The sequence below is a fragment of the Ranitomeya variabilis genome, chromosome 3, assembly GCF_051348905.1.
Source record: "Ranitomeya variabilis isolate aRanVar5 chromosome 3, aRanVar5.hap1, whole genome shotgun sequence".
Lineage (NCBI taxonomy): Eukaryota > Metazoa > Chordata > Amphibia > Anura > Dendrobatidae > Ranitomeya > Ranitomeya variabilis.
The window spans coordinates 160,767,217-160,779,843 of NC_135234.1; the positions used below are offsets into that span (position 1 = coordinate 160,767,217).

The 12,627-nt window shown below is 43.4% G+C and overlaps 1 protein-coding gene across 1 annotated transcript; it reads left to right on the forward strand.

The window, feature by feature from the left end:
• Nucleotides 1–918: 918 nt before the first annotated feature.
• On the forward strand, nt 919–4,056 carry LOC143815512 (uncharacterized). The gene is made up of 2 exons (XM_077294770.1): nt 919–1,251; nt 1,338–4,056. The coding sequence occupies exons 1-2, from the start codon at nt 1,129–1,131 to the stop codon at nt 2,565–2,567; spliced, it is 1,353 nt and encodes a 450-aa protein (XP_077150885.1). The 5' UTR covers nt 919–1,128; the 3' UTR covers nt 2,568–4,056.
• Nucleotides 4,057–12,627: the final 8,571 nt, after the last annotated feature.

Here is a 12,627-nt window from a genome sequence, read left to right on the forward strand (position 1 = left end):
ATGTGACGGTCAGTTTTTTCAAATATATTATTTAGCCTTCTGACTGAGCACTCCGCCTCCTAGCCCAGGTGTTTTAATCGCAGCGGGTCCAGTATCCCTCCACAGAGAGAGAGAATATGAGTCTAGGAAGAGGTTTTCACAGGTACCCATTCACATGGAGACGTTTATTCTCAGCGAGGTAGGCAAGCGTAGGACCTGATATACGAGAGATGCCGTAAAGGGGCTATCAGGTACACATAAAATTGGCCATTTTTATGCGCTAAACGCTCTCATTTTTCATATTTCTAGTGCAGTATTGCAGTTCAGTTTTCATGTTTCATGTTTGCATGTCTTAGCGCTGCAGTGTGCTGCCTTTTTTACTTGACTATATATGAGTTGGTTACTCTAGGTTCAGCACCTGTTCACACTTAGTCTATGTATGGATGTGACGGTCAGTTTTTTCAAATATAATCAACCAGATCACAGTGAAAAATAAATACCCTTTTACCCTTCGCCATGACAGCACCCACTGGAGAGATAGGGATCCGCCCCAAGGAACAGGAAACCTACAGAGACATAAAAGGGGGCGGTCCCCCTCTCCTCCTCAGTTTAGGTTTCCTGTTCCCAGGGGACAGGATCTCTGAAGACTACAGAAATCATACCTGGGCTAGGAGCATCCGCCTGTGCGGTTTCTGCGCGAACGGCAGGGGATGCAGTCCAGATGCAGCGTCGGGGGAGATTCCGTTAGACGGCTCCCCCCTCGTCTGGCCGGCATGTGGGATGGCTGAGTCCGGGAGAGATGACGCCGATTCCACAGGAGCAGCGCTGCAGAGGTGCGGCTTGGAACAGGCTCCAGACGCGGACCACCAGGTAAAAGGGTCCGGGATCTGCGGCACAGCTGCAGCGGCAGCCGGTACACCGCTCCATAGCACAGGCGGCCGCACATGCGTGGAGCGGTGTAAGAATCCCCAGAATGACCCGGAAGTAGAGGAGCACTTCCGGGTCACTCACACAGCGGTGGAGGGAAAAGCGCGGTTTCGCGCATGCGCAGTGCACCGCTGCAGAGTAAAAAAAAAAAAAAAAAAAAGTTTACTGACCGGATCCTGGCCTATAAAAAGGGGGAAGTTGCAAACGCACAGGCGATGCAACATGTCGTCCCCAGGCAAGACTGTGGACCCAGCAGGTGAGCCAGCCAGCAGAAGGTCCTCAGATGCCAGCCACAGGAGTGAGACCAAGGATTCAAGATCCAGAAAGTCGCAGCCTCCTATTTCGGTACCGTACAGCTTCACTGGGTGAGTGTGATTTCCCCTCTGCCTATAAAGCTGACACCCTTTTCCACAAATGTCTTCTTCTCCCAGGCCAAAAAGAGACAGAAATCTAAGCACAAGCAATGTGCGTTATGTGACGAGCCTCTCCCAGATTCCCACCCCAAAAAACTCTGCAATCAGTGTATGGCGGAAACAATGCAGAGTCCATCTATGTCGGTCACAGATATACGGGCCATAATTAGAGAGGAATTACAGGCCATCTCACAAGCCAGTACCCCCCCTAAAAAATCCGGGAAAGAAAAGGCTATATCCAGCTCTGAGTCCGAGGAGGAAGGCGTTATCCACTCAGACTCCTCGCAGGCGTCATCCTCTTCCTCAACACATTCCGACATTGAGGGTCGAGCTTGTTTTCCTCTTGATGGGGTGGACAACCTAGTAAAGTCCATCAGGAATACTATAGGTTGTGAGGATACAAAAGACGACCAAACTGCACAAGACATCATGTTTGCAGGGTTGGCGGAGAGGAAGAGAAGAGCATTCCCAGTAATTCCTGCGGTTAAGGCTCTGATAAAGAGGGAGTGGGAGAAACAGGACCAGAGAGGTTTCCTCCCGTCAGCCTCCAAAAGGAAGTACCCCTTTAATGATGAGGAGTTAATTTCATGGACTAAAATCCCTAAGGTGGACGCTGCAGTCGCCTCCACCTCAAAACAGTCAGCCCTACCAGTCGAGGATGCGGGCCTACTTTCTGATCCTTTAGATCGGAAGGCAGAATCGTCACTGAAACGATCATGGGAGGCTTCCACGGGCATATTTAAGCCATCAATTGCCAGCACGTGCACAGCTAGATCCATGCTTGTGTGGATTGATCAGCTGGATCAACAAATCGAACAGGGGGTCTCCAGACAAAAATTGCGGGATGCGATACCACTAATTAGAGGTGCAGCAGCATTCATGGCCGATGCTTCAGCTGACTCCCTTCGCCTCGCAGCAAGGTCAGCCGGTCTAATTAATAATGCCAGACGTGCGTTATGGATGAAGAGCTGGAAGGGGGATACGCAGTCAAAGGCTAAGATCTGCGCTATTCCGTGTGAGGGTGAGTTTTTGTTTGGGAAAGCATTAGACGAGATCCTCAAAAAAGCAAAAGAGAGGAAAAAAGCCTTCCCTGACCCCTCAATTCCTTTCTATAGGAAGACCTTTAGGAAGAGGCCGTTCGGGAAAAGAACACAAAATGAAAGATCGTCACGATGGGCCACAAGAGAGGGAAAACAGGGTGGCACTATGTTCAAAGGCCCCCCCTTCCGTAGAGACAACAAATTCTGAAACACCAGACACCCCAGTAGGGGGCAGGTTAAAATTTTTCTTTCCCCAATGGCGAAAAATCACGTCAAGTTCCTGGGTGCTAAATATTATTAAGGAAGGAATGAAAATAGAATTCCTCCAAATTCCCCATGATTCCTTTATTTTAACAGCCCTTTCCTCACCAGTGCAACAGAAGGCCCTTGAACTGGAAATTAGAAGTCTTATAGTTAAAAATGTTTTAGTTAGGGTGCCAAAGGGACAAGAGGGTAAAGGGTTCTACTCTCCGTTATTTTTAATCCCTAAACCCGATGGTTCATTTCGAACAATTATAAATCTTAAAAAACTCAATACGTTTATTAAAAATTATACGTTTAAAATGGAGTCTATTAGATCGGCCATTAAGCTCCTTTTTCCAAATTGTAGAATGGGCGGCATTGATTTAAAAGATGCCTACTACCATCTCCCTATCCATAGTAGGTATCAAAAATACTTAAGAGTGGCAGTAACTCTTGAGGGGGAGATTCATCATTTCCAGTATACAGCCATGCCCTTCGGTCTCTCCACGGCACCCAGGATCTTCACGAAGGTAATGTTAGAAGTAATGGCCTACCTTCGCCAGAGAGACACATTAATCATTCCCTACTTAGATGATTTTTTAGTTGTAGGAAACTCATCCCTTCAGTGTGCGGAACGATTAGCTGACACTGTCTCGTCCTTAGAAAGCCTGGGCTGGATCGTCAACTATAAAAAATCCAGACTCACCCCACTTTCTCTTCAGACATTTTTGGGATTTAGTCTAGATTCCATAAAGCAAAAATGTCTACTTCCCCAAGAAAAAATATCTCTTATAGAGGGTAAAGTTGTGGCGGCCATTCACAAACCTCAAATGTCCCTGAGAGCAGGAATGTCCTTGCTAGGATCCCTCTCCTCCTGTACTCCAGCCGTTCAGTGGGCACAACTTCATACCCGAACATTACAACATCAGATACTTCGGGAACAGAGAAAATTTCTGGGGCACCTTGAATCGAAAATAACTTTATCCGAGAAAGTCTTATCCTCCTTAGAATGGTGGCTAAATAAAGACAACCTAGCGGGGGGTGTCCCTTGGGTAATATCACCATCCCACACGATAACTACGGACGCTAGTCCCCACGGGTGGGGCGCACACATGGGAGATAGATTCTGCCAGGGAACCTGGGATAAGAATGAGGATTTATATTCATCAAACCTAAAAGAATTGAATGCGGTAAACTATGCACTGCGTCAATTTCTCCCACAGCTACGAGGAAGCCACGTCCGAATCTGTTCAGACAACACTACGACAGTGGCGTATTTAAACAAACAAGGCGGCACAAGATCAGACGCTCTAATGTCTTCCGCAAACAGTACCTTAATCCTGGCCGAAAAGCATCTGTTGTCCCTCTCGGCAGTCCACATCAAAGGAGAGGACAATCAACAAGCGGACTTCCTAAGTCGACACACTCTTCATCAAGGAGAATGGTGTCTCAATCTTCACATTTTCCACAAGATAACATTGTTATGGGGCAAACCCCAAATAGACCTGTTCGCTACAAAACAAAACAAACAAGTCCAGAAATTCGCATCTCGGTCCCGTGCAGATCACCCGGACATTCTAGATGCTCTTCAAACACCCTGGCAATTCAAGCTGGCGTATGCTTTCCCTCCGATAATTCTGCTTCCACAAGTAATACGGAAAATCAGGGAAGAGCAGGCCAGGATAATACTAATAGCGCCATTCTGGCCCAAGAGACCATGGTTCTCGTGCCTGCGGTCGATGTCGGTGACGGATCCTTGGGTCCTTCCCTCAATCCCAAACCTTCTCTCCCAGGGACCTTTCTTCCACCCTCAGGTGGACAGCCTCCACCTGACGGCCTGGAATTTGAAAGGCAGATATTAAATTCCAGGGGGTTTTCAAAAGGCCTAATTGATACACTCCTGCTTAGCAGGAAACCATCTACAACAAAAATTTACACCAAAGTATGGAAGAAGTTTCTTCAGTTCCATACTAGTTCAAACCCCTCTGAAGTCCCAATAAAATCTATACTAGAATTTCTACAGAAAGGGAAAGAGTTAGGTCTGTCAGTTAACACACTAAAGGTCCAGGTGTCCGCTCTGGGTGCCCTCTATGGCCATAATATTGCTGGTAATAAATGGGTATCCCGCTTCATCACGGCCTGTGAACGAGTTACTCCTGTCCACATACCTAGAGTAGCTCCGTGGGATCTAAATCTAGTCTTAGACTCTCTAACAGAATCCCCATTTGAGCCTATAGACACAGCATCTTTAAAACACTTGTCGTTAAAAACAGCCTTCTTAGTAGCCTTAACATCGGCTAGAAGAGTCAGCGACATTCAGGCCTTGTCGATAGATCAACCTTACCTTCTCACATTTCATGACAGACTAATCTTAAAACCGGACCCCCTATACCTTCCTAAGGTAGCAGGGAAGTTCCACAGGTCACAGGAGATACATCTTCCTACTTTCTTTAAAGATCCCTCTACTCCTGAAGAACAAAAATTCCATACTCTAGACGTCAGGAGAGTAGTTTTGCAATATATTGAGAAAACTAGTAGTTGGAGGCAGAGTAGGGCTCTGTTCATATCCTTCCAGGGCAAAAAGAAAGGATATGGAGTCACAAGAGCAACATTATCCAGGTGGATAAGAGACGCTATCCGGTTGGCCTATTCAATGAAAAACGAAGAACCTCCGGAGGGCATCAAAGCACATTCCACCAGAGCCATGGCTTCTTCCTGGGCCGAAAAAGGGAACGTGCCAATCGAAGATATATGTAAGGCTGCAACTTGGTTGGCTCCTTCCACTTTCTATAATCACTACAGGCTCGACCTGTCTTCTGACTCTGACCTACACTTTGGCAGGACTATCCTCAGCACGGTGGTCCCCCCCTAGGTGTTGGTCTCTGGAAATCTCTCCAGTGGGTGCTGTCATGGCGAAGGGTAAATAGCCGGATTACTTACGGTAATGCTCTTTTAATGAGTCCATGACAGCACCCAGTCACATCCCTCCCTAATAAAAGCCAATGTAATTACTTCTATGAAGTTTATATTCTGATGATACATTGTGATGATTGACTAACACTGGCGGTCCTCCGGGTACTCTGAAATTAAACTGAGGAGGAGAGGGGGACCGCCCCCTTTTATGTCTCTGTAGGTTTCCTGTTCCTTGGGGCGGATCCCTATCTCTCCAGTGGGTGCTGTCATGGACTCATTAAAAGAGCATTACCGTAAGTAATCCGGCTAATCCCACTGATCCCTGAGTTGTTTGACCAATTAAGAGGTGTCAGGATCTTCACCAAATTTAAGAGGCGCCTAACCTCTATTCTGCATTCGCTGGGGAGATGAATGGAAGATGGCTTTCAACACCATGGAAGGACCTTATGAATACCGAGTAATGCCCTTCGGTCTCAGTAATGCATCGGCAGTTTTTCAAGAGTTCGTCAATTACATCTTCCAGGACCTGTATTTAATTCTGCCTTGTTGTGTATCTGGATGATATTTTGATATTTTCCCCAGATCTGGCTTCCCACAGACAAGCAGTTCGGCAAGTTCTTCAGCGTCTTAGGGAGAAACGACTCTACGCCAAGTATGAGAAGTGCGTTTTTGAGCAGTCGGACCTTCCCTTCTTGGGTTACATTATCTCAGATACCAGACTCAGGATGGATCCTGAGAAAGTCTCTTTAATCCTTAAATGACCGCTACCTGTTGGAGTCAAAGCTATACAGAGATTCCTTGACTTTGCTAACTATTATCGAAAATTCATTCCTCACTTCTCCACTCTGACCGCTCCCATCTCTGCTATAACCTGAAAAGGAGCCGATCCAAAGAACTAGTTCTCCGAGGCTGAGGAAGCCTTCCTCTCTCTTAAACAGTCCTTCTCCATCGTTCCCATTCTGCATCATCCGGATTTGAACAAACAGTTCTCCCTAGACGTGGACACATCCTCGCTAGGGGCTGGAGCTGTGCTCCCTCAGAAATGCAAATGCGCTTATTCCAAATTGGAAACCACCACCCTGGACATAGTTGTGATAGGAAGCAATGTACAAATACAAGGGTTATAATACAGTGGTATATTCAAACAATAATACAGCTGTCATATATATATGGACATGTATAAGTGAGATTAGCCCGAAATGGTGTTTAGCATAGAGCCCTCTAAATATAGATAATCCTCCTGAAAGAATACCACAGCTATGCTAATCGCACATGAATATATTAGTGTGGCACAGCTCGCAGCATGGTTAAAGATGGAACCAATACTTTACATAATATACAGGTCAAATCTCGCTGCTAGTTAGCACCTGAAACATCACATGACAGAGACATGTCCAGTGAGAAAATTAGCAAATAATAGTTCTACTAGGTGAGCCAAAATCATAAGGTCAAATGATCTCTAAAGATGTAAAAAATATTGTTTATGGGCAAAGATCACCCACTCAGATCGTACACAGAGTCTGTTCTAAAGGACAATGAAGTTCATTATGATAAGGAGTAATATACCTGAAACATTACATGACAAGAGCAAGTCCAATGAACAGGTTAATGGATGGTAGTTTAACTAGGTAAGCCCAAATTATAAAGTCAAATAATCCCTAAAGAAGCGAAAATAATATTTATGAGCAAAAATCACCCACCAAAATCAAACACAAAGTCTGTCCAGAAGGACTAAGGCTCTGTGCATGAAAAGAATGCAATATAAATAGGGCAAAGCACCGCACAATAGCTCAGTGCCATTCACCACCGAAAATGCTAAAGATAGCACCACTCAGAGAACATGACCATGACACCTATCACCCAGAGGTCCAGGGGGCATGAGGCCCAACGCGTATCGCAACTGAAGTGGCTTCATCAGGAGCAGGTGCCGCAATGTTCGGCTGACTACTATATATACACAAATATTACATACCCAATCGAAAGAGCCCACATCAGCTGTGGGACAATGGCATGACATGATGGCGAAAGGTATTGTACCAGCGTTCTAGGTGCCGGAAGTGAGATAAACAGGAAGGGTTTTAGCAAAAGGAGTACCAAGATGGCCGCGAGTGTGGTTACTGCGTGTGCGCAACTCCCGTACCTACAGAAACAATGAGATCCACAAAAGTGTACAAAGATGGCGGAGAATATCATTACTGCACGTGCGCTCATTCCGTACTCCGCCCGTAGAGGGAGAAGGAATTGCTGATAGATATACTAAGGTAGCTGCTGGTTAAGCTTGCTGCGCATGCGCAAGTTCCATACATAATGCATTGACAGGGATGGTACAAACGTAGCAGAATTTAAGGGGTAGTTACCAGTAAAGTGAACGCATATAAAGCAAAGTAGATACAATTTGCGTATGCAAAGGCAAGGACAATACATGCCGCATAGAAATGCGACGAATAGCTGAATTAACCATAATGCCCTCCAAACGCTGCATTCATTATTAAAAACTGAATAAGGTATAAACGCATGCGTGATGCACAGAAGCGGAGCTATTTATTATAATCAGCAGATAAATCAGAGAGCGCATGCGCCAATACATAAAGGTTTCCATACCACTTATCCAAAGACTTGGCCAAGCCAATATCTATAGGTTTAGTGGAAGTAATAATAGATAGCCAAGTCCCAATACCTGCCTATAATTATTCACTAGTGTGTTGTACACAAAAATATATATATATACACATGAATGAACCCAGGAGAGACAAAGAGTCTTATTCTAAACTTATATATAAATAGGCGCGTACTCTCTATAGCTAATCATATTAAAGCCCCCACAAAAGGCACCGAATTGATGGAGTCCTTCATCTAAAGAACGGTACAGATCATTCCAGGCTACATTTAGATCAAGACAATTATTCAAATTGTGATAAGTTGTTAATGAAAACAGATGTACCAAAAGGCAGCCCCTTACATCATGGATGTAAAAAAAAAATAATATTTTTTTTGTATATATATTTGGGACCCAGGTGAAGTTAAAAAAGCGTAGAGGTACATTAATTAGTTTGAAAAGATCTATCAACATGCATAGACATCAAAGATATTTCAACTGTATGTGTGCGAGCTAGTGCCAATGTAAAACCCAAAGAATGTGAAAACATCACAAACACTTAAAGGCATAGTTCATGTAGACACCCAAAAGGATGTAGACAAAATAAACCAAAGGTATCTGGGCTAAAATGTCCAACACATATGAGGAGTAGTCATCTACAGACTAACAGTAACAGTTAGTCAAAAATAACCACAAAAAATGGGATCGGGCTCATCAAAGTTGTTTATAAAGCCCAGTAAAAAGGATTTCTTCATTGAGGCCCTTCGGAGATGTACTCTGTAAATTGAAGATCAATTTTGTTTCACAACAGAGAAGACAGTTGGTGATATCACCACCCCTAATATTCAAGTGCACACCCTCAAGTCCCATAACCCTGAGTTTGGAAGTTTTGCAGCGATGATAGTCCAGGTAGTGTGCAGCCACAGAAGATAGAGTCTTGTTTTCCTCCCGATCCTTTGATGCCGTTGAAACATTTGAGAGATGCTGTTGCATCCTCCTCCTTAGTTCCTGTGTGGTCTGCCCCACGTAAATCTTTGGACAGTCACAGAAGATTGCGTACACCAGATTCCGGGATCTACAATTGAAGTATTTCTTTGGTCGAATCTGGAAGGGTAGAGTAGAAATAGAATAACCATACTGAGAAATTATGAACTGACAGATGTTGCAACTGCCACAGGGATAGGATCCAAAGGTCCTAGTTCCTCGATTCAATTTCATGGCTGGATGTTGGTAATGGCTATGCAGAGGTCATCCCTGAGATTTTTTGCCCTTCTAGCTACTATACATGGAGAATTAGAGACCAAAGGAGTAATCTTCTTGATGCTTAGCAAGATATCCCAATTTCTACTCAAAAGTTCTCGCACATCTGCCCACTGATTGTTATAAGTGGTAATGATGCGAGGGGTCGGGTAGACTCACGTACCTTTTTCTCAAAAAGATTTTTCCGATCTTGTTGGAGTGCATGCCGAAATGCTCTAGAGATGATTCCTTGTGGATATCCTCTTTTTTTGAAACGATTGGAGAGGTCCCTTGCTTGATGCAAGAATTCGCCATCCGTACTGTAAGCGGTTTATATCTTGTGGGAATAAAAGGACTAGAAATAGGAAAAACCCAATGTGGCTAAACAAAGAAGTAAGACAGGCTATTAACAGTAAAAAGAAAGCATTTGCACTACTAAAGCAGGATGGCACCATTGAAGCTATAAAAAACTATAGGGAGAAAAATACTTTATCTAAAAAACTAATTAAAGCTGCCAAAAAGGAAACAGAGAAGCACATTGCTAAGGAGAGTAAAACTAATCCCAAACTGTTCTTCAACTATATCAATAGTAAAAGAATAAAAACTGAAAATGTAGGCCCCTTAAAAAATAGTGAGGAAAGAATGGTTGTAGATGACGAGGAAAAGGCTAACATATTAAACACCTTCTTCTCCACGGTATTCACAGTGGAAAATGAAATGCTAGGTGAAATCCCAAGAAACAATGAAAACCCTATATTAAGGGTCACCAATCTAACCCAAGAAGAGGTGCGAAACCGGCTAAATAAGATTAAAATAGATAAATCTCCGGGTCCGGATGGCAAACACCCACGAGTACTAAGAGAACTAAGTAATGTAATAGATAAACCATTATTTCTTATTTTTAGGGACTCTATAGCGACGGGGTCTGTTCCACAGGACTGGCGCATAGCAAATGTGGTGCCAATATTCAAAAAGGGCTCTAAAAGTGAACCTGGAAATTATAGGCCAGTAAGTCTAACCTCTACTGTTGGTAAAATTTTTGAAGGGTTTCTGAAGGATGTTATTCTGGATTATCTCAATGAGAATAACTGTTTAACTCCATATCAGCATGGGTTTATGAGAAATCGCTCCTGTCAAACCAATCTAATCAGTTTTTATGAAGAGGTAAGCTATAGGCTGGACCACGGTGAGTCATTGGACGTGGTATATCTCGATTTTTCCAAAGCGTTTGATACCGTTCCACACAAGAGGTTGGTACACAAAATGAGAATGCTTGGTCTGGGGGAAAATGTGTGTAAATGGGTTAGTAACTGGCTTAGTGATAGAAAGCAGAGGGTGGTTATAAATGGTATAGTCTCTATCTGGGTCGCTGTGACCAGTGGGGTACCGCAGGGGTCGGTATTGGGACCTGTTCTCTTCAACATATTCATTAATGATCTGGTAGAAGGTTTACACAGTAAAATATTGATATTTGCAGATGATACAAAACTATGTAAAGCAGTTAATACAAGAGAAGATAGTATTCTGCTACAGATGGATCTGGATAAGTTGGAAACTTGGGCTGAAACGTGGCAGATGAGGTTTAACAATGATAAATGTAAGGTTATACACATGGGAAGAAGGAATCAATATCACCATTACACACTGAACGGGAAACCACTGGGTAAATCTGACAGGGAGAAGGACTTGGGGATCCTAGTTAATGATAAACTTACCTGGAGCAGCCAGTGCCAGGCAGCAGCTGCCAAGGCAAACAGGATCATGGGGTGCATTAAAAGAGGTCTGGATACACATGATGAGAGCATTATACTGCCTCTGTACAAATCCCTAGTTAGACCGCACATGGAGTACTGTGTCCAGTTTTGGGCACCGGTGCTCAGGAAGGATATAATGGAACTAGAGCTATTCTACAGTCGATTACTAAGCTACTCTTCCTTTCTTTTCATGTTCTCATTTTAAATATCTTTTCTTGAGCCCCACCTAATTGGGCTCCCCCCTCTATTTTTTCTTCTTTCTATCTCCCCCCTGGGTGAGCTGTTCACCTTCCACCAGCTTGGTTTGATAGGTCTGTACCATGATTTACCAGTTACTTTTATAATGATACCATCTGCGTGCATGTCTCGCTTTAGGGGACATGGGCGAACTGATTTTAGGTATGCTTTACTTTATTTACGGTAATGAAAGTCCTCGCCTGTTGCGGGGGCAAGGAGTCATTGCTTATATGTTAAAGATACCGTAGTCATTCTTGAGGGTTTACTCCCTCTAATTTTTTTTTTTTTTCTCTCTTTTTTGTAAGATTTATGCAAGGTTTGTGAATGAGTGTTTTTTTGTGTTACTCTTCTTGAATTGTATATTATAAGAAAAAGTACTTTGATCATTGACGTAGTTTTCAACTACTGTTTTTCTTGTAAAATTCTCTTCTCTTTAATAAAAATATATTTAACCATAATGGAACTAGAGAGAGTACAAAGGAGGGCAACAAAATTAATAAAGGGGATGGGAGAACTACAATACCCAGATAGATTAGCGAAATTAGGATTATTTAGTTTAGAAAAAAGACGACTGAGGGGCGATCTAATAACCATGTATAAGTATATAAGGGGACAATACAAATATCTAGCTGAGGATCTGTTTATACCAAGGAAGGTGACGGGCACAAGGGGGCATTCTTTGCGTCTGGAGGAGAGAAGGTTTTTCCACCAACATAGAAGAGGATTCTTTACTGTTAGGGCAGTGAGAATCTGGAATTGCTTGCCTGAGGAGGTGGTGATGGCGAACTCAGTCGAGGGGTTCAAGAGAGGCCTGGATGTCTTCCTGGAGCAGAACAATATTGTATCATACAATTATTAGGTTCTGTAGAAGGACGTAGATCTGGGGATTTATTATGATGGAATATAGGCTGAACTGGATGGACAAATGTCTTTTTTCGGCCTTACTAACTATGTTACTATGTTACTATGTTACTATGTTACTGCAGTTTCTCCTTAAACGAAGGAATTGGCCCTTTGGGATTCCCTTTCTGAGATGGTAAGGATGGAAGCTCGTGAAATGAAGAAGGCTGTTAGTAGCCGTAGTCTTCCGGTACAGCCCACATGTAATTCTTGAATCCATAACAGAGAGTCTCAGATCCAGAAAATCGATAGAAGTTGCTGAAATTACATATGTAAGCTTGATGTTAAGACTATTCACATTAAGATCATTAATGAATTGGTTACAATCCTCCAAAGGACGAGTCTATATCAGCAGAATGTCATCACGTTGCCAAGTGTGTACCATA